At 41.1% G+C, this 21,810-nt stretch overlaps 1 protein-coding gene across 2 annotated transcripts in view; it reads right to left on the bottom strand.

Annotated features, from left to right (window-relative positions):
* The window catches only part of LOC144668069 (protein TANC2-like), a 923,845-nt gene that overhangs the window by 219,738 nt on the left and 682,297 nt on the right, over positions 1 to 21,810 (bottom strand). For both annotated transcript variants that reach the window (XM_078529835.1, XM_078529836.1), the window contains one exon: positions 1,047 to 1,172. In XM_078529835.1, the coding sequence (XP_078385961.1) occupies positions 1,047 to 1,172 (126 nt within the window). The remainder of the gene's footprint in view (positions 1 to 1,046; positions 1,173 to 21,810) is intronic.

Below are 21,810 nucleotides of genomic sequence, written 5' to 3'. Positions count from 1 at the left end.
AATAGCTCAATTAATACATTTAAATATGAGATCGACGATAGATTTATTTTTCTAATCAAGGCTATTGAAGAGATGTGGAGCCAAAGCTGAGGGTTGGATACAATTCAGCTACGATCTCTCAGAATGGTGGAATAGTCTGCTGTGGCTGAATGGCCTCCTCCTGTTCCTATGATTTGGCCTGCCAAGCCTATTTTGTGGACATGTCGTAACATTGTTCTTTTAAATTAATCTTATCTGGCTTATTCACAAGCTTACTGCCTCTGTACAATGTTACCCTTAGCAACCCAGTGAAATAGCATGTTAGTGCACACATACTCTTCTCCAGAGTGGCAGAAAATGGATGATTCTCCAAGTTTCAATGAAAGTGCATGGCAAAGTTTAATTTTAAGTGGTACTGAGGTGTGGTGTTTCTTCACAACATAGAGGGGTAAAAATATTAAATACTGTTGATAGACAAGTCAGCAAAGGATGTCCTTGCTCACCATGTGACAATCAGTGACAATAGCAGATCCTAAGAGCAAGTCGTGTAACTGCCCAGCAGTTAGAAGATAGTCTATTCAGCAGATGTAGAAATGTGGAGGAGCAGCAAAAATAGGACTGATCATTAAAAATAACAAGGCAGATAAGTAGCTGAACTTCCCAATGTAAGGAGTTACATCTCGCTGGTTTGTTCTTTCTCACCCTCTGGACCAGCCAGTTCCAGAAAAATCAAACCAGTGGGGTATCACTCATCATCCTGGTCCCACCAATAATTCTTCAAAAATAAAAGCAGGTATTTATGGTGGGTACTTTCAATTTTCATCATCCTGCATGGGTCAGGTCACAGAAGCACTTGCTTTGAAGTGTTGACATTTCAAGTTATTCTGTCAGAATAAAAATAGCAATAAGAAGCTTGAGGCTGTACACAGCACCTCCCAGGCCCTTATGTGCAGCACTCCAGACAGTAGCAGATGCTGTACAATATAGAAGTATATTCTGTCAAACAGAAGAAAAGGCCTGGCTAACAAAATGCCATGCAACATTGCTCAGTATGTCCTGCTGCTTACCTCGCATGTCCTGGGGGGTGCGACCTCCTGCCACATGTTGCCGTGGCATTCTCAGTGATGTCCGCAGTGGTGTGTGTCGCTGTTCATCCAGATAAGCTAGGTCCTCCAGATGGGCAGAACTTGTAGCTAGAGAAAAAAATAATGTCCTGAGTGTGGGCCACAGTCAAATATTGAAAAAATTAAAAGACAACTTGAAACACAGTTTTTTTTTCTCTGAAGAAAAGACGAAAAATATTTAAGCCATGCTAGGCTAAAAGGTGCTTTGAATTGCAACAGAAATGTTTGATTGAGAGAAATACATAGACCCCTGGCACAATCACTCGCACACCCAAAAATAGAGCAGCAGCTGAGAATGTGACTCTGGGCAAACCAAACAGCTTTACAGGTTGTGGGCTCCTATCTGGGGAAACCACAATTTATTCCGTTCAGGTTTTCTCAGAAGCAGATTAAGTGAGACTGGACTTCTTTTCTTAAAAAGTGCTCTTTTACAGGGATAGAAAAATAAAAACTTTTTCCAATAATAATTTGGTGTCAAGAGACATTTTGATATTTGTATTTTAACAGTTGTCAAAACTCAAGAGATATAGAACACATTTAGGAATGCAGACTGTAAGTTAATTGAAGGCTTCAGACAGCATCATAAAACCACACAAGTACAGCTTTAGAGGATTTTATTTTAGATTTCTTATGAAAGCTCAGTATAAATTAAATCTTTTACTTGCTATTTACTATGGCTTTTGATTATATACACAAAGTGGTTTGAAAATGAAAACAGTGCTGACATTTAAAAGTTGTTTCTTCATTGAAGACGGTGGAAACACACTTGCTTTAATTTATGCTGAATTTTAAAAAAGTAAGCTTTTAAGTATTTGGCTTTGCAAACACAGTAAATTTATCAATGGCCTGACATTTACAACATGATATAATTTTGAAGTGATCTCTCAGACATGTACATACAAACACGCACACCCAGCAGGGAGACAGTAGGTGATAATTAACAGGAGGTTTCCTTGCCCATGTTTGTCATGATGCCATAAGACTTCATGGAGTGCAATGTCCATGTTGAGGACTCCCAGGGCCACTTGCTCCCAATTGTACACCACTGCGCTGCCACCTCTGGTGGGTCAGTCCTGCAGAAGGGCAGGACATACCCTATGGCGATGATGATGGAGTCTGTGGCCTATGTTGAAAGGCATGATTTGGTGAGTATGACTATGTCAGACTGTTGCTTAACAAGTCTATGGGGCAGCTGTCCCAATTTTGACACAAGACCTCAGATGTTAGTGAGCAAAACTTTGTAGGGTCGACTGTGTTGGATGTACCTTTGTCATTTCCAATGTCTAGGTCAATACTGCTGGTCAACCCAGTTTTATTCCTTTAGTAGTTTTGCGTAGCTAACTGAGCGACTTGCTATTTCAGAGGATGAAATAGAAAAAGAATGAAAGAGTCAACCACAATGCTGTGGGTCTGAAGTCACTTGTAGGACAGACCAGGTAAAGATGTTCCTTTCCTGAAGAACATTAGATAACCAGGTGGGTTTTACAAGAATTCAGCAATTTTCATGGTCACCACCAGTGATACCATCTTTTTAATCCCAGATTTATTAAGTTAACTGAATATAAATTCCCCAGTTTGGGATTTGGCTTATGTCTCCGGACCATTAATCTAGGCTTCTGGATTACTAATTAGTAATATAACAACTTTGTTAGCATTCCCAATTGCTATGATAGAGAACAGACATTAGGAAAGGAGATGATTTTAATTGATCTGACAGCTTTGATAAGGTAAGTAGGAGGAACTGTTTCAGTGATTCAGTAACTACTGAGCACAACTTTAAGATCAGCACTAAAAGAGAGAAGTTAGGTATTTTTTCATGAACAGGGTTCTTGTTTCGGGTGGTTCCGCCATGTCCTAAGGGTGGAAAGTGAATCTGTAACGGAGTTGAAAAGGAAAAGAAAAAAAAAATCAAGAGTAATGAGAAGAGGGCAGGGAAATGGGGCCAAGAGGGTAACTCTTTGAGATCTGGCAAGGCGCGCTGGGCCAAATGATCAGCTTCTGTGCTGTAAAATTCTATGATACTATATATAATGCGATTCAGTACAATGAATTTCCATCATTGAACTTTGAAACAAGATGCAGTGTAGCTCAGTGAGTGATTCATCTGAAAGTTACACCCTATCTACAAACTCTGGCTGATGCAAAATTCAATGCAGATCTTACTAAGCAGCAACTATTTACATATTAAGGGAGCATTGCTTAAAATACAAAACCTAATGTGTTCTCTTCTGCTGCAGATGGCTCTATGTGTGCCTGTAACCCTCCATCTTGCTCAAGTGGTATTCTTTATGCATAAGCATAAACAGTTGTGTAAAGCTGTCCATGGACACAGCTCAAAGCAAAGCCTGGCCTGTCCTTACTCAATGTATTTGTGTACATGCTTCTCAGCACCGGACGATAATAAGGAGCAGGAATCCACTCCCATTTCTCCCCCTGCCTAGCTGGGGCACTAACTACTATTCCAGCTAAGATCAGACACGGTATTTTCGGATGCTTCATTTCTTGTGGTCAGCAGAAAATCTACTATTTTACCTACAAGCATACAGAGCATCAATCTATTGTCTGGCTTTGAGTGTTTAGCTGATAATGCAACACTCAGCAGGAAGGTAAAAATCTAACACATATCTCTGCCTATCTGTAAATAGAACGCCTGCTAAAAAATTCATCTTGGGCTCAGCATAAAATGCAAAAAGCACACATCATTGGTGAAGAAAATGTTCCCCTTACAGTACCATTCCTTTGGAGCTTTTGTTTCCTTGGCATTTATGATTAGAGCCCTTTTAATATAATTTACAACATTTAAGGCATCACAGAAGATGTGAGCACCAAAGCAAATTCATTGGAGGTGGCACCTTTCCGATGAGACGTTAACCCCAGATTAACCCACATTAATCTGCCCTCTCAGGTGAACGTAAAAGATCACATGGAATTATTCGAAGGGGGTCTCCGCCTTGTGTATCAGCCAATATTTGTCCCTCAATGAACATCGTAGCTTGGCATAAACTGCAGTCTACCATTAAGCTGGGAGATCAACCCTGATTCAATAAAGAGCGCAGGAGGGCATGTGAGGAGCAACACCAGGCGAATCGAAAAATGAGGTGTCAACGTAGTGAAACTACAACACAGGACTACTTGCATGTCAAATAGCGTAAGCGGCACTTGATAGACAGAACTAAGAGATCCCACAACCAACGGATCAGGTCTAAGCTCTGCAGTCCTGCCATACCCAGTTGTGAATGCTGTTGGACAATTAAAAAACTAACAGGACGAGGCTACTCCACAAATATCCCCATTGTCAAAGATGGGAGAGCCCAGCACATCAGTGCAAAAGAGAAGGCTGAAGCATTTGCAACCACCTTCAGCCATAAGTGCCAAGTGAGTGGTCCATCTCTGCTTCCTCCTGAGGTCCCCAGCCAACTCAATTCACTCCACGTGATAACAAGAAATGACTGAAGGCACTGGATACTGCAAAGGCTATGGGCCCTGACAACATTCCAGCAACAGTACTGAAGACTCGTGCTCTAGGACTTACTAGGCCCTTAGCCAAGCTGTCCCAGTACAGCTTCAATACTGGCATCTACCTGGCAATGTGAAAAATTGTCCAAGTATGTCCTGTCCACAAAAAGCAGGTCAAATCTGACAAATCCAATGGACGAGGTCATCGGCAGCGCTATCATATGGCACTTACTCAGCAATAACCTGCTCACTGTTGCTAAGTTTGGGTTTCGTCAGTCACACTCAGCTCCTGGCCTCATTATAGCCTTTGGTCCAAACTTGGACAAATGAGCTGAGGCGAGGGGAGAATTGACATCAATGTAGCATTTGACCAAGTGTAGCATCAAGGAGCTCAAGCAAAACTGGAGTCAATAGGCATCAGGGGGAAAACTCTCCACTGGTTGGAGTCACACCTAGCACAAAGGAAGATGATGTGGTTGTTGGAGGTCATTCATCTCAGTCCCAGAACATCGCTGTATGAGTTCCTCAGTGTAGTGTCCTCAGCCCAACCATCTTCAGCTGTTACTTCAGTGACCTTCCCTTCACCATAAGGTCAGAAGTGGGGGTGTTCACTGATGATTGCACAGCGTCCTGCACCATTTGCAGTCCATGTCCATATGCAGCACAACCTGGACAACACTGAGGCTTGGGCTCATAAGTGGCAAGTAACATTCATGCCAAGCAATGACCATCTCAAAAAGGAGAGAATCTAACCTTCTCCCCCTGACATTCAATGGCATTACCATCACTGAAGTGGAGTTGAGACCACAGCCGGATCAGCCATGATCAAACTGAATGGCGGAGCAGACCTGAAGGGCCGAGTGGCCTTCTCCTGCTCCTAAGTCCTATGTTCTATGAATCTCCCTCTAACAACCTCCTGGGGGTTACTATTGACCAGAAACTGAACTAGGTCAGCCTGTGGCTACAAGATAAGGTCACGGGCTGGGAATTCTGCAGCAAGTAACTCACCTCCTGACTCCTCAAAGCCCGTCCACCATGTATAAGGCACAAATCAGGAGTATGATGGAATACTCTTCACTTGCCTAGATGAGTACAGCTCCAACAGTATTCAAGAAGCTCGACACCATCCAGAGTAAAGCAGCATCTGTAAAACTAATGACCTCTACCACCTCGAAGAATAAGGGCAGCAGACACATGGGAACTCTACCACCTGGAAGCTCCCCCCCAAGCCACTCACCATCCTGACTTGGAAATATATTGATGTTGCTGGGTCAAAATCCTGGAAAATCCCTTCCTAACAGCACATAGGCAGCTCACCACCTCCTTCTCAAGGGCAATTAGGGATTAGCAATAGATGCTGGCCTATCCAGCGATGCCCAAACCCTGTTAAAGAATCCAGGCCGTTTCCTCCCAGCTGGAGAGTCTAGATCAATATGGAGTCAGTAATATTCGACTGAGATGAGGAAACAATTCTCTACTAAGACTTATGAATCTTTGAAATTCTCTACCTTTGATGCTCAGTTGTTGAGCATACCCAAACTGAGATTGATAGATTTTTGGATACATGAATAAGGAATCAAGTGTGATAGTGGATTTGAGGTAGAAGAGCAGCTATGATTTTAACTGAATGGTGGAGTAGTCACAATTGGCTATATGGCTAACTCCTGCTGCTATTGCTCGTGTTCTCAAAATCCTTTTGCCTCATGCTTTACTTTGTTGCAATCTACTTCCAGACCATTGAAAATGCAGTTCTGTTTCCTTGCATACAAAGCAGTATTTTATTCAGCTGCATGAAGCACTACTTCACACCAAACAGGTTTCTTATTAAGGATAGCACTTCCCTCCTTTTGCACTTGGACATTTTGTATAAGAAACTACAATTTCATCAGAAAGGAAATGAGATGATACTATGAGGTAAAAATAGAGACTATTTTGTCTGGGCTGTGGAAATAAGCATGGGAAACATATCTAAGAGAGCGATTGGTGGTGACTGGTGACGGTATCAGGTATATAATCCATAATGAAATAGGATGTTAGTGGTATAGTTCTTCTGATATCTCAGTGACCAATGTACAATGCAGTGTGGTACTGAGCTATATATTATACTGAGCTGGCTGATGTCATCCAGAGTAGGGGTAGGGATGCTATAACTGGTCACTGTTCCAAACAACGACTGGAGTGATCATTAAGGTCAGCTCAAGAATGGGAGAGCCCTGAGTCATAGATATTGAAAAGCCCTGTAAGATTGACCCTTATGTCATGCAAACTCTCCTGTGTTCTACCCTATCACAGGCCTTCCTTTGCTCTTGTCTTATCCACTCCTTTCTCCATACCTATCACATCTCTAAATTTTCCCTGTTCTGAGGAAAGCTCATCAACCTGAAATGTCAACTCTATTTCTCTCTCCACAGGTGTTGCCTGACCCGCTGAGTATTTCCAACATTTTCTGTTTTTATTTCAGATTTCCACAGTAATCTGTTTTTCAACTGCAGATATCTATCCCTGCTTACCACGTGAATAGTGGCATGATCAGGATGTAAAGAATGTGGCAAAGGTCAGTTAAGATGGCAGTTGTTGCATTCTCTTCTTAAAAATATTGGCTTCCTCCTCAGAGAATGTAATCTCTCTACATTTGATGTCGTCTATGGATTGAGCTACTTTGGACTAAGATGGAGGCTGGAATCTTCTGCCCCCACACGGGGCAAGGAAAGGTGGCTGAGCCTGAAAATTTGGTGAGTTGGCTTTGGAACCTATACCCGACACCATCCCACCTCCGCTGGGAATAAATTCTGGGCGGGAAGGCCCATAGTCGACCTTTCTGCCCCATCTTCACTTGTGTCCCTTATGTGGCCAATTAATGACCACTTTAGGGCCTCCTGCTGCCTCAGCTGCAATCTCCCAGGGGCTACCAACATGCGGCCTGCACAGCTGGTAAAGAAACTGTGCAGACTGCCTGTCGGTTGGGGGAATGAGGTGGGATGAGACCATCTGCACTAATCTGTGCATGATCAAGAATATGGACATGGGGCAGGGGAGCTGGCTGCTGAGAGCAGGGCGGGGTTTTTGCTTGGCACCAGCCATAGCTTCCTCCCTGTGCACTGCCATATGCAAGAGCTGCTGGCCTCTGATTTGCCGGTAGCTCTTGGTAGGCGGGAGGTTGTATCCCAAAGGTCCTTAGTCGGGGGGGAAGGTCTGCCACTGTCCACTTAACTGCCTGATGGGCAGAAGATACAGTCGGCCTTCCTTCTAAGAGTCAGCGCGGGTGTCTTGCTGCTTTATCAGGCACCGTGTGAAACACAGTGAAAATGGAAGATTCCACCCTGTGGACAGGCTATTTGCAAATACTAGGAACAGAAGCCTTCCAAAACTGTCTGCTGCTGCATGCTACACAAATCTGTGCCCTTTTTAACCTGGCTTCTCTTCTCCTTCCTTGACTTAATCCCACTGCTAATCCACATCCATCTCATATCATTCATAACTACTGACACAATCTACAATAATGTTATGATAAATATTTTAGATAACGTCTGAGGAGTCTGTGAAAGGTTTGAAGACGACTCCCTGGAACCTACTGACAGAGGAAGACGAAAGCAAATTGAAGCACTGTTTGGACGTAGAAGAATAGCTCAAGGACAAGATGTGCTTACCAGAAAAGTACGCAATGTACTGTTTCCAGTTTGGCTTAATGCCATAACTATTGTGATCATTAACCATCCATGAATTGGATCTTCAGAAGGAGAAAAGGGTGAAGACGTGTTTGAGGTGATGGCTGGAAACACCCAGAATACTTTAGCCATTGGCTGAATTTCCCCATTGGATTAATGGGGAATTCAAGACTAAATAAAATGGGACAGTTATCATGGACAACCAATCACCAAACCCAATACAAAATAAAAACAGAATTACCTGGAAAAACTCAGTTCGTATTGTATTTACAACCAAGGGCAAGGGTAGAATGGCAATGGTTGCACAGCAGAATAAACAATGCACACGGATACTTAAGGTTCTAAATAGGGTGATACTGCAGCCCTCAGGGTGCCCAGCTGTGAACAGATAAGATAGTAATTAAAAATGCAAAGAAGCATTTAACTCTTAAGGGTAGGGCAGTGACAGGAATAGGGAAGGTGGATTATTCATCGACACCAAAGATTTGAAACTGACACTTGAAAACAGAATGTTCTGAATGTGATAGTCAAATATAATATTTAAAAAGGGTAAGGTGCAAGAACAGGTGGAATTGATAGTTTTGTGGGGCAACAGATTAGAAAAGGAATATTAGAGAGTTGAAAAAATATGAACCATTAATAGTAGAGTACAGACCTGGGGCAGAAGAATGTGATGCATGACGTGTGGTATCAGGAATTGTAGCACCACTGATGTGGAGATTCTTAAGGCAGCTGGAGATGAGGGGAACAAATGCCAACCATGTAACAAAAAGGATTGAGAATGCACTGGACAGGGTTGTTAACTATGCAGTGGCTGAGGGGGATGTCTTACATCAAACCATTAGCTGGTCTCCCACACTAAGCAATAATAGGAGCCAATAGCACAATAATGCCTGGCAATACCTGATGACCTTGATAGTGAGGCAGCAGCTGTATATTTTTGCTGTGATGTAGAAACTGTAACTGCATAGAGCAAACTAATAGCTACCATATGTTTTGTGATTACATAGATAGCCCTCTGCAGTGCAGCAGAAAAATATTCTTTAGAAAAGCAAGTTAAATTCACTACTTCTGTGTATCTCGTGTACATAGCGGCAACCTGGCGTTTACAAAGCATCTCTAAAGTATTAAAACATCGCAAGGTGCTTCACAGGGACATTATCGAATAAAATTTGACACCAAGCCATAAAAGAAGATATTAGGATAGGATATTAGATGAGAAAAGACCGAAAAGAAGTGGTAGAGAGATTTAAGGAATTTAATATTCCCTCTTGCACAAGTTGCATACAAGTTGGCCCTTTTAAGTTAACGTGCATGCACGGCACCATAAAAGAATGTAAAGGGCCTGGCACTTAAGCCAATTGGCAGTGCACACCAAAAACTTCCATCAGGCATATTGGAACAATTTGCAGGTTGATAATCAGCTCTGAAGAAGAGTCATACGGACTCAAAATGTTTAACTCTGTTTCTCCAAAGGTGCTGCCAGACCTGCTGAGTTTTTCCAGCATTTTTTGCTTTTATTTCAGATTTCCAGCATCCGCAGTATTTTGCTTTCATCTTGATGATCAACCTGTTTGGCCACATTATGAAAGCACCTTCCATGGCCATCAAGTCCTAGAATGGGACCCCAACCTGAAGCTTCTGGCTCAGAGCCAGGGACACTACCCATTGTGCCACAAGACCTCCCACAATTTATATTATATTAAATGATTTAAATAGTACTGGTGGCACCTTATCATAGGAAGGATATACTCTGATTCAGCTACAAGATTCAAATAAACCCAATTTGTGCTCAGAACTGCACCTGTTAATGTCTCAAAATAGGGAAGAAAATAACAAAAATGCACAAAGCTTGGAGTGAAATCGTTAGCATTTAGGGACGAATTTTTGTGGTGTTGGACCAACTCCAGAGACCTTTAAAAATGGCGGGTGGACCCGGATGTGGAGGTTCCGCTCCACTTCCGACAGATCCCATTTTTGCCTGCAGGAGGGTAAACAAGAATGTCAATCACACAAGCAGGAAAGCCAAACTCAGCAGTGCCATTTAAAATTAGTGCTGAGTTCAAAACATTCCATTTTTACTGTTCCAATGGCCTTAACCCATTGTGTGGGAGTCATGAATTTATGAACGTAAATGCTTGTGAAGGGAGGACAAGGTCTGTTTAAGTGTCATGATTTGTAGCTCTTTTTAAATCCCCAGCCCTTTAAACATGAAACTGTCAGTTAGAGTTAAAAAAAACACCCTCTTAATGGCCGCTCTGACTGACAGGCTATCTGGTGTAGGTTAGAAAAATCCATTACCATGTGTTCCTTTTTGATATTTCCCCAAGTGCTACTATTGCAGTTGAGGTCATTATGAATGCCTGGTTGAGTTTAAAAAGCTACAAAAGTGTGGACCTCAACAAAGAGAGGGCGGGGAGGGTGGGCAAGTTCACATTTTGATTGACAGATTAAAGAATTAGCTGTCTTTGATGTGGCTACTGAATAGAACTTAGTTGTTATAACAGATTGAACACTTGAGGAGATTTAAAATCTTTAAATGGGTTTCATGAAGGGGGTTCTTTTAGCATCAAGTGCATAAGTGAGAGCTCTGTTAGATTTTTATTTTACTTCACCAAATGGCGTGGGGATGGCATGGGGTTATGAGGTGGACATGAGTTGGCATGAGGGGGCATAGGGATTGGGTGGGGGATGAGGGGGGATTAGGGGGCATGATGGCTATAGGGTCTAATAGCGTCTAAAGCAATTTGGATCAAGTCCGAGAGAGCTGAGGTGGGCCCTCTAACCAGCCTGCCTCTGTACTTGCCCCCCTGGTGGCTGCTACGATCTGCTTCCAGCATCGGTGGACTCAACTTGATCCCGCCCCCAATTTCCCAGAGTGAATATTGGGTGTAACAGGGCCCTATAAACTGAAGTGGGTTTGTCAAGCTGGGAAATTTGAAAAATCTGGCCCTCAGTCTTTCATGGACCAATTGCGCAGACTGAGTCCCTAATTTTCTGCAGCTGTGGAAAATGGCACAACATATACCTGTTTGTGCATTTCCATTCCCTAGGCTTGTCCATTATATTTGTTTCGAACCATTGCCAGGTACACTATTACCAAAGTCTACAACATTGCCAGCAACCTTTTAATCACTGTTATTTATAGTTCCTTAAACTCCACCTCTTGTTAACCTCACAGGCAGCAAAGTGTGCAAGGTGTGAAGTGTATGGTGATCAATATATTGAAAATTGGTAAGGATTGGAAAATTAATACGAATTGACTCGTTGAGACTATAAATATCAGGTACTGTTGCTCGCCACTCTAATAAGCTCATCTAGCTAGGTGAAACATCAAGTGAAGTAGCTGGCTGTTAAAGAGTTTAGTCTAACCACTAAGCACACTTAGGGACTGTAAACAACTAAGGAAAAGCCACTAGTTTGGCACTGTTTTTAATACACAATTAAGTAATTATACTGAGATTGGGATGTCTCCAAACTCTGGAAAGAACTGCCACAGAATTTGTACTGAACAAAGATCATCACTGTGAATTATAAATTCTGTTTCTGTCGCCACTGATGCTGTCTGATCTGCTGCGTATTTCTAGCATTTTTGTTTTCATGACAGAAGTTGGTTGGGTTTGCCAGAGTAAGTTATCTAAAGCAGCCACAGAATTACAGGAGCATAAGCTTAAGAGATCAAATGGGGTAGTTTTCACAACATACTGCTTACTGACACATAGCTGGGACTATAAAATTGAAGTTGACATAGCAGAATGCTATTTACATGATTGTTTTAGCCTTTCAGAAGTAAAACTTTTAAAAACTTAAGTGGATTAATTTATTAATTAATGGAGTCCTGATAATTGTAAATCTATTGTGGGTAACACAATAGATGTATTCGTAAATTTAAGGGAGGCTTAGTTACAGTGAAATAGCACACCAATAGAGTGTAGATCTGGTCAATTTCTCACATGGTAAATTTTCAATTTCTGCCAGGGGAAAATGCACAAGATTCATTGTTCTTCTGTGTCCTTTTATAGACAGCAATAACCTTTCACTCAATATCTTACTATTCTTCTCTATCTCTTAGCAGTTTGCTTAAGAATTGGCTCAACAATGGCAGAGGCTTGGAATGATGAGTTTCATTCACATTTTTGGTTGGGGTACAAGGTAAAACATGGCCATTGCTAGATCCCTTTGTTTCAAATAAATAGTAATGCATTTCCTTTAAGAAGACTTGCATTTATATAGTGCCTTTCATGTCCACCAGACATCCCAAAGCATTTTACAGCCAATGAAGTACTTTTTGAAGTGCAGTCACTGTTCTAATGTAGGAAAAGGTGATAGCCAATTTGCACACAACAAGCTCCCACAAGCAGCAATGTAACAAGGACCAGAAAATCTATTTTAGTGATGGTGATTGAAGGATAATTATTGGCCAGGACACTAAGGCTCTTCTTCAAAATAGTGCCATGGGATCTTTTATATTTGCCCGAGGGGGCAGAATGGGCCTCAGTTTAACGCCTCATCTGAAAGTAAGCATCTCAGACTGTGCAGCACTCCATCAGTACTGCACTGGAGCTTCTGCCTAGATTCTTCCTGGAGCGGGACTTGAATTCCCAACCTTTTGATTTCTGACCAACTAATATGGGACAAATTCTCCTGGCTGCCCTACTTAACCAGGTATGTCCAGTCTTAGCCTGCAACACGCTGATCACCAAAAACTTTATGGATTTAGGCGCAGACTTCATTGAATAACAATCATCCTGCAAGTGTTATTTTTTCTTTCAATTATTGACTCAACTTGACAAAACAAAAAGATTAACTTCCTACCTTGAAAATTATTTGACCACACAGAATACATGATATTCATTGCACAATATACTTTTCAAGAAACTGAAGATTAGTGATGTGCCCTTACAACTGAGATATCATCTCACTCCTTGCTTGTACATAAACAGTCTTTTCTAACTATAGAATTGGTCATTTCAACAGCTGAGAGTCAACTTTAAAGGCAAGAAAGGAAAAATCAGCTGGATATCTGAAATAAAAAGAAAAATAATCTGGAACTATAGACCAGGTCGGTCAGTATTTGGAAAAGCAAAGAAAGGGCTTACTGTTTTAGGCAAGAATTTTCACCTCACCTGAAACATTAAGCAGTTTTTTCTAATCACTGACCAACCATTATGCATTTTTTGTTTTCACATCAAACTTATTTTCATGAACCAATAAAGCTAGCTAGGTTTTGTTCCTTTTGAGAATGTAGGTTGGCAATCTGCATTCAAAATAAAAATTCTAACATTATATTACCTTCAATGCATTATGCATTACTGCCAGAAATAGTGAAGTACAAAACTGTGGAAAAGTTTGTTTCTGAAATTGTAGCCATAATTTTCCTATAATTCCATTTTTTTATTTTTTATTTCAAAATAAAGTTTACACTAATTTGTTCCATATTGATGCTGAACAGAGAAAAATAAATGAAAAGGAAGGCTTTTCTTATCCCAGAGGAAATTGTTTAGTCAACCATCTGTAAACCATTATATCAATATGTTCAAAAAGCATTCCAAAACTGAGCACAAACCTGACTGTGTTTGCTCAGTCTCAGGTTCACAATGTCATGACTGACTTCACCTTGTAATATCAGGCAATCTGCCTCATCATAACTAATCCTGCATGTTCGCTGAACATGTATAGAGCAGCATCGCAATTACAGTACAGGACTCAATTAAGTTGTGATTTTTCATTTCTTCATAAAACTACCAAAACTAACTCAGGGTTAACGGTGTTTTTCATGACAGGACATTGAACATACATGGGGGTCATTTTAACCCATACCACCTGGCAGCAAAATGACATGATTAAATTGGCCGCATATTATACACCATGTCCAATTTGACTTTCCACTGAAGTCAGTTTCCCAGTGGATGAATTGGGTTAAAACTATCTCCCTTTTTGGGGAAGTAAGAAGCCGTTGGAAAGGCATTCTCAGATGGAGTGGTCCTATTTTGGTCTTCAGCTTCTCACATGTTTACATTGCTATGATTAGCTTTAACTTTCTAAATTGACACTGTTCACATTGGCCATGTATTTAGTACAAATGGTAGTGCTAATATGGGGGAACTGAAATGATGAGACACACCAAGTGTTATTTTGGCTTTCCATCTGTAAAGTAAACTATTAGGGGTATTAGTGTGGTTGATAGTGTTTAAAATTATAAAGGGCTGGGACACAAAGACTGTTTACGATGACTGAGGGTGGGCTAGAACAAAGGGACGCAGATATGAGATTAGCTGTGTGAGGAACTTTTTATTTACACAGAGGGCTGTGTAGCAGTGGAATGAAATGCCAGTATCAGCGACGGAGACAGAGACCAGGTTAGATGTTAAAATAAAAGTAAAATATGGCAGATGCTTGTATTATCTGAGGAAAGATATAATGGCATTGGAGGCAGTCCAGAGAAGGTTCGCTAGGTTGATCCCGGGTATGGAAGGATTTTCCTATAACGAGGTTGAGTAGGTTGGGTCTGTACTCATTGGAGTTTGGAAGTATGAGAGGTGACCTTATTGAAACAGATAAGATTCTTAGGGAGCTTGACAGGGTAGATGCTGAGAGGTTGTTTCCCCTTGTGGGAGAGTCTAGGACCAAAGGGCATAATCTCAGAGTAAGGGGTCACCCATTTAAGACAGAGATGAGGAGGAATTTCTTCTCTCAGAGGATAGTGAATCTATGGAATTCTTTACCGCAGAGGACCGTAGAGGCTGGGTCGTTAAGTATATTCAAGGCTGAGATAGACAGATGTTTAATTAGTAAGGGAATCATGGGTTATAGGGAAAAGGCAGAAGGCAGGAAAGTGGAGTTGTGCATTATCAGATCTACCATGATCGCACTGAATGGTGGAGCAGACTTGATGTTCCTACGTATTATGGTCTTATTCTGAAATAAAAACAGAAAATAATGGAAACACTCAGCGGATCAGGCACATCTGTGGACAGAGAATCAAAGCTCACATTTCAAGTTGAAGACCATTCGTCAATACTGGAAGTTGAGGATTTAATAATTTATAAGTACAGAACCAGGGAAAAGTGAGGGAGGGGTTAGGAGATAGGCAGGGTGGCGGCAGGAACCATAAAAGGTAAGATCTAAGATCAGGTGGAAGGCAGGAGTGAGAGGTGGCTAAAAGAAACAAGAATAAATGATATGGGATCAGAGTAGGAACATGTGACTGGGACTACGTCTTATAAAATCATAAAATGATTATAGCACAGGAGGGGGCCATTTGGCCCATCGATCCTGTTCCGGCTCTCTGCAAATGTGGGAATGGTTATTAAAAAGAATGATTGCTTGGATCAAATGCCCGGTTTCCATGTTGTAATTTCCACATAATTTTATGTGATAGAACATGTGCTTTGTCACAAAATATTGTTGAATTCCATTAATGCTGTGTTTTTGGAAATAATTCACTTTTTCTTGGTGCATCCCACAGAAAGTCTGGTTGAGGCCAGGAATTACATAGAATATACATGAAAGGAACAGGACATTCGACTCATCTGACATGTATGTGAAACTTGAGCCTCCTCATAACTATCAACAAAACCCTCTATTCCCTTCTTCATCACTGAGAGGTGTAGAGGAAGTGAGGGACTTTGGTGTGAATGTCCACAGATCTCTGAAGGTAGCAGGACAGGTCGATAAGGTGGTTAAGAAGGCCTATGGAATCCTTTCATTTATTAGCCGAGGCATAGAATATAAGAGCAGGGAGGTTATGCTGGAATTATATAAAACATTAGTTAGGCCACAGCTTGAGTACTGTGTGCAGTTCTGGTCACCTTATTACAGAAAGGATGCAACTGCACTAGAGAAGATACAGGGGAGATATACCAGTACTGGAAAATTTCAGCTAAAGAGTAAAGATTCAACAGGCTGGGGTTATTCTCCTTGGAACAGAGGGGGCTGAGGGGAGATCTGACTGAGATGTATAAAATTGTGAGGGGCTTGGACAGAGTGAATGGGAAGGGCCTATTTACTTCAGCAGAGAGGTCAGTGACAAGGGGGCATAGATATAAAGTGATTGGTAGAAGGTTTAGAAGGGAGATGAGGAAAATGTTTTTCACCCGGAAGGTAGCAGAGGCAGAAACCCTCAACTGATTTAAAAGGTATCTGGAAATGCACCTCACGGGCTGTAATCTGAAGGGCTATGGACCAAATGATGGAAAGTGGGATTAGGCTAGGTGGCTCATTTCTCGGCTGGTGCAGATACAACAGGCCAAGTGACCGCTTTCTGTGCAGTAAACTTTCTATGATTACATGCTTGCATAGACTCCCCTTAAATGTATCAATACAATTCGCCTCAAACATTCCCTTTGGTAGCAAGTTCCACATTATCACCATTCTCTTAGTAAAAAAGTTTTTTTTCTGAATTCCCTATTAAATTTCTTGATGACTATATTATATCGATATGTATCTGGGATATGCTGAGCATATCTGCCACCTTAAACATTCACTCCCTCCACCGCTGATGCACAATGGCAGCAGTGTACACCCTCTAAAAGATGCACTACAGCAACTCACCAAGGCTCCTTCAACAACACCTTCCAAACTCATGACCTTTATCACCCAGAGGACAAGGGCAGCAGGTGTATGGGAATGCCATCATCTTCTAGTTCCCCTCCAAGCCACACACCATCCTGACTTGGAACTATATTGTCTTTACTCCACTGCAACTGGATCAAAACCCTGGAACTCCCTTCCTAACAGCACTGTGAGTGTACCTAAATCAGATAGACTGCAGCATTTCAAGAAGGTGGCTCACCAGCACCTTCGCAAGAGCAATTAGGGATAGACAAAAAATGCTGGCGTAACCAGTGATGTCCACATTGCATGAAAGAATAACTTTTTAAAAAACTTCCCATTTCTTGGCTGCCACCTCTCTCAAAAGGCAACCTTTGACGAAGAGATCCGACACCAGATCAGCTGTTCCAACTCAGCCTTCTACACACAGCGGCAGCGAATGTTTGACAACAAAAACCTTTGCAAGTCAATGAAAGTCTTAGTGCACAGAGCAGTTGTCATCACTACAGACCTGTACTGCAGCGAGACCTAGTCTGTGTATCAGAGACACCTAAGAGTGCTAGAGAAATTCTATCAGCAATACCGCTGTTACATTTTCCAGATTCAATGGGACGACTATCAAATAAATGCTAATGTCCTTCTTGAAGCCAGCTCCACAAGCGTTCAGGCAAAATTCCTGCAAAAGTAACTTTGATGGACTGGATGGTTGAAAACCGTGTTCCCCCGCCGGATCCTGTTTTCTCAACTATCAATGGTGAACGTTCCAGGGGAGGACAAAGAAAATCTTCAAAGACAGAATTGAAGCTCTCCTTGAAGCACAGCATCAACAACATTGATGACTGGGAGGAACTGGCTACCAATTGTTCTGCATCACACTTTGAGTCACAATGTCTTAATGATGAGGCAGAGCAGCGGCAGGGAAGGAAAGAAAAGGAGGCAAATCCTGAATTCCGGATCCCACTACCTTGTGGGATGTTCTGCTCCGTGTGCCCGCAGATTTCAGGGTTGAGAATTGGCCTGTTAAGTCAAATGAAGACCCGGAGTTGCATATACTGCAGTCACGGACTGTTGGTGCTAGAGGGGGTAGATCACCATCAATCAAGTGAACTGCTGTTCAACCTAAATGAAAGGGGCCACCAGCAACTTCTCAGAGCTTTTGAGAAGGGGCAAAAAACATTGGCTTTGCCACGCGCGCTCAAATCCCGAGAACAAATAAAAATTTTCTCAATTTTTGTGCTTGTTAAAAACCCTCAGAGAGGACTATTGTGGTTAGACTTTTCCTCTCAATAACAAATATTGAATAGTAAGCAGACAATATTACTCAAGATATCTCAAGAATATGTCTAATCCTAGGCAATTCTAATGTATAAAGGTCAACCTGACCATCAATAATCAAAGCCTGAGGAGGGTTTTGTAATTGATCTCCTGATGCAGCTGTTCCTAATAATACTGCATGAAATAACATTATTAAATGAGAATTTCTATCCATTTGCTGAATACCTGACCTGCAATATAGGTTTAAATGTAGCTCTAAAAATTGGAAATAAACTCCACTTTCACTGTTGCCTGTGAAAGCCTTTTATGTGAAATGTGTTTCGACAACATTAATCAAGTTCCCAGATGCAATGATCCCAAAACCCAAAAACCACTCTCACATTCAGCAGAACTGACAGATAATTTCCTTCAGGGCATTTGCAAGTGGGCCAAAGCCATCTTCCATAAGTCACCGCACATCGTAGTATTCTTTGCTCGGTTAATTTCACTGCATGGTGCTTTATGTTATTACAAAGCTATCACATGCTTTTCGAATTTTAAATTGGCTGTAATAATGCTGTACTATACAGAAATGCACCCCAGAAGTAACTAGCCAAAAGCTAGGATTAGAAGACCATGAATAAACGCCAACTGGAATGAGTAACTTTTCACCTCCACCTGGAACAGAGGAGCATTAAAGAGCCGGAGGCTGTTCCAACATAAAATGCCCCTCCACCAGCACAGCCTGCCATGCACGATTCATGAGGGGCATCAATCTGAACTGACATGGTACCAGTAAGGAAAACCTTCTCCTTCCCATTCTCTTGCCTAAATAATTCCCAAAGCCCAAGACTAAAGAAGCTGCCTCATCCTCTTGACACACGTTACTACCAGTGTAAATGCAGTCATGTGAAGAAACCTGGAAACATTTGAACTGGAAACGCCGTGCAATCAAAAGATACAATGACTTCATAAAATATGCACGGATATACAACTTCATAAAATATGTGTATATAAGCACCTTAATATACAAATAAATGTATACATATACATAAAATGACTTAAAATATAATCCAAATGAAAAAAAGAACATGAAAGCTGTGGATCAGCTCAGCTGAAGTGTACCAAGAAAATTTGCAACTCTATTTCATGAAAACCTAACAGTTAAGTCCATGTTTTGGTACGATCCCCATAGAAGCTCGCATAATTTAAAAATAAATTTAGTTAATAGCTAAAAAAAAAGACTCAAATGACAAGATTTCACATTTAAAACTTTTACTGTAACAAATGACTGAAACACTAGTGACTGAACACTATTTTTGTAGGCAACATATAATTCAAACTACAGAAAGGAACGTTTCCCTTTTATAGTTATCACACTTTCCACAGAAAAAACAGTCCTGGCAACAAACAGTTCACAGTCACCAGCTTTTAATGGGTTCACATGTTCCCATTTCACGGAGTAGTAATTTTGAGTGAGGGTTTTCAGGCACTTCTCTCAGTTTTCGGAACGTTTCCCAAATCCACTATAGCTGGCGCCGATAATTCTTCTTCCCCACTGGCCATACCAGGTTCCTTAGATGGTTGTCTCCCTCCCACATCCTGCTTCGGTAGTTCACTAAGAACGTGCAGCCTCTTCTCTCTGTTAACCTCACCAACTGCTGTTTTTCTCCCTCTTGTCTTTTTTTCTTCTTTCCAAAAGTTTGAAGTTAGCAAGTCTATTTACTGTTAGCACAGCTACCCTTGCCTTTTGTTCCCAGGTGTGAGAACTTCACATCTTGATCAGCAGGTCCCTCAACTTGGCCAGGCTTGTTGTTAGATAGGATTTGGAATAGTCACATGTCTCCCTTTATTTTAACCTAAATTTAAAGACCCAGTCCAAAACATAATAATCTTACCAATCCCTTAATTGTAGTAGTTTGGAGCCTCCTCCAATGCCTCGTCATTATCGTCCACCTGGGTGTGAATGCAGTCACCTGGTTCTATTCTTATCTAACTCGCCGCTACCTCTGACTCTTCCACTGTCTCTAAATTATCAGGCTGCTTGTCTGACATACTGTGCAGGGTGAGAAGAAATCTTCACCAATTAAAAAAAATGTTTTTAATTAAATATTAGGAAAACCGAAGCCATCATCTTTGGCCCCCACTCCATTCTCTAGCCATTCCTCTCCCTTGCAACTGTCTGAGGTTGGACCAGACTGTTGGCAGCCTTGGTGTTATATTTGCCCTGAAATGAACTTTCAAACACACATCTGCACCATCAGTAAGACCGCCTATTTCCATTTTTGTAACATTGTCCAACTCCACCCTGCCTCAGTTCATCTGCTGCTGCTGAAACCCTCATCCATGCCTATGTCTCCTCTAGACTTCACTACTCCAACGCAATCCTGCTGCAGCCCCCCAGCCCATTCTACTCTTCTTCTCTCTATTAATAGAGGTCATCTAAAACTCTGTTCTTAATAGCAGCAAGTCCTGTTCACCCATCATCCCTGTGCTTATTGAGCTATCATATTTATGGTCTCTAGTTTTGGTGTCCCCTAAAAGTGGAATCATCATTACACCTACCCTATCACACTCATTTTTAATCTTAAAAACCTTTATCAGGTTATCCCTCGCCTTCCTCTATTCCAGTGACAAGAATCACAGCCTGTTCAATCTTTGCTGACAAGCAAAACTTCTCCATTGCTGCAGCATCCTTGTAAACTTCTTGTGCAGCTCACCAATGTTTCTATATCCTTTTTAATAAAATGGAAACTAGAACTGTGTACAGTATTCCAAGAGCAGTCCCAACAAGAATCTATACAATGTTAACATAACTTGCCTGTTTTCAATTCAATTTCTCTAGAAAAGAACCAATGTACTTTGTTTGCCTTTTTATGGTCTTATTAACATGTGTCACTGTTTTTAGTGATATATTTCCATGAATTAAGGCTTTTTCCATGAATTCAGAGTTATTTCAAAGGAGTTCCAGTGCATTTACTGTCCCTTTCTCTTCAGGATATTAAATTAAATGGATTTTTAAATATTAAAAAAGTTAATGTTTACAGAATCTCAACCTCTTTTGATGACAAAGTCTGCAGCAATAGGAACTAAACTGATGTCCCTGGGAGAATTCTCTCCAACATTCTCAAAAATGTCACATATGTCCATAAGAAACCAAACTAGTTCAGCACAGAAGGTTGATAAACTTCTGACAGCCAGTTGGTGATGGAGGAGACCAGAAGTCAATCCTTACTCAGTTTTAGGTTTATTTTCAAAGGGAAACATTAAAATGTATAGTTCCAACCTCTACAACCCACAACAGCGTCCTCCAAGTGTTATGTGTTTTTATATGTTCTTAAGTAATTATCCAGTTAGTGCCCCCCAACTGCATACACTTAATCTTAATTTATATTAACAGATTCCCTTTATTCATTCTAAATAATACTTAAATAATATTCACTAACTATTTCAAAACAAATGAAAGAAGAAAAATTATTTTCCATATTGTCTATAAAGCATTATGTTACAAAATGCTCCTCTACTAGGACCCCCAATGATCTTTTGGTACAAGCACTTCTTTTCCTGAAACGATCAGATAATTGATGACTCGCATCAACCCATTTCATCTTGGGGATTTCCTTTTTTTCTAACATTTGTTTTGCACTAGCAAGGTCAATGCTTAATCTTTTTTCACTTGCACTTTATGTAGAGTTATGTTGTCCACAAGGAACAATTATCTATGTAACATTCAGTGGGAAAACTACTTTCAGTACTTCCCTTGTATAGAATTTCCCCTA

The sequence above is a fragment of the Cetorhinus maximus genome, chromosome 25 (genome assembly GCF_964194155.1).
Source record: "Cetorhinus maximus chromosome 25, sCetMax3.hap1.1, whole genome shotgun sequence".
Classification (NCBI taxonomy): Eukaryota; Metazoa; Chordata; class Chondrichthyes; order Lamniformes; family Cetorhinidae; genus Cetorhinus; species Cetorhinus maximus.
Note: the sequence above shows the minus strand (reverse complement) of the source record. Positions and strands in the feature narration are given on the sequence as shown.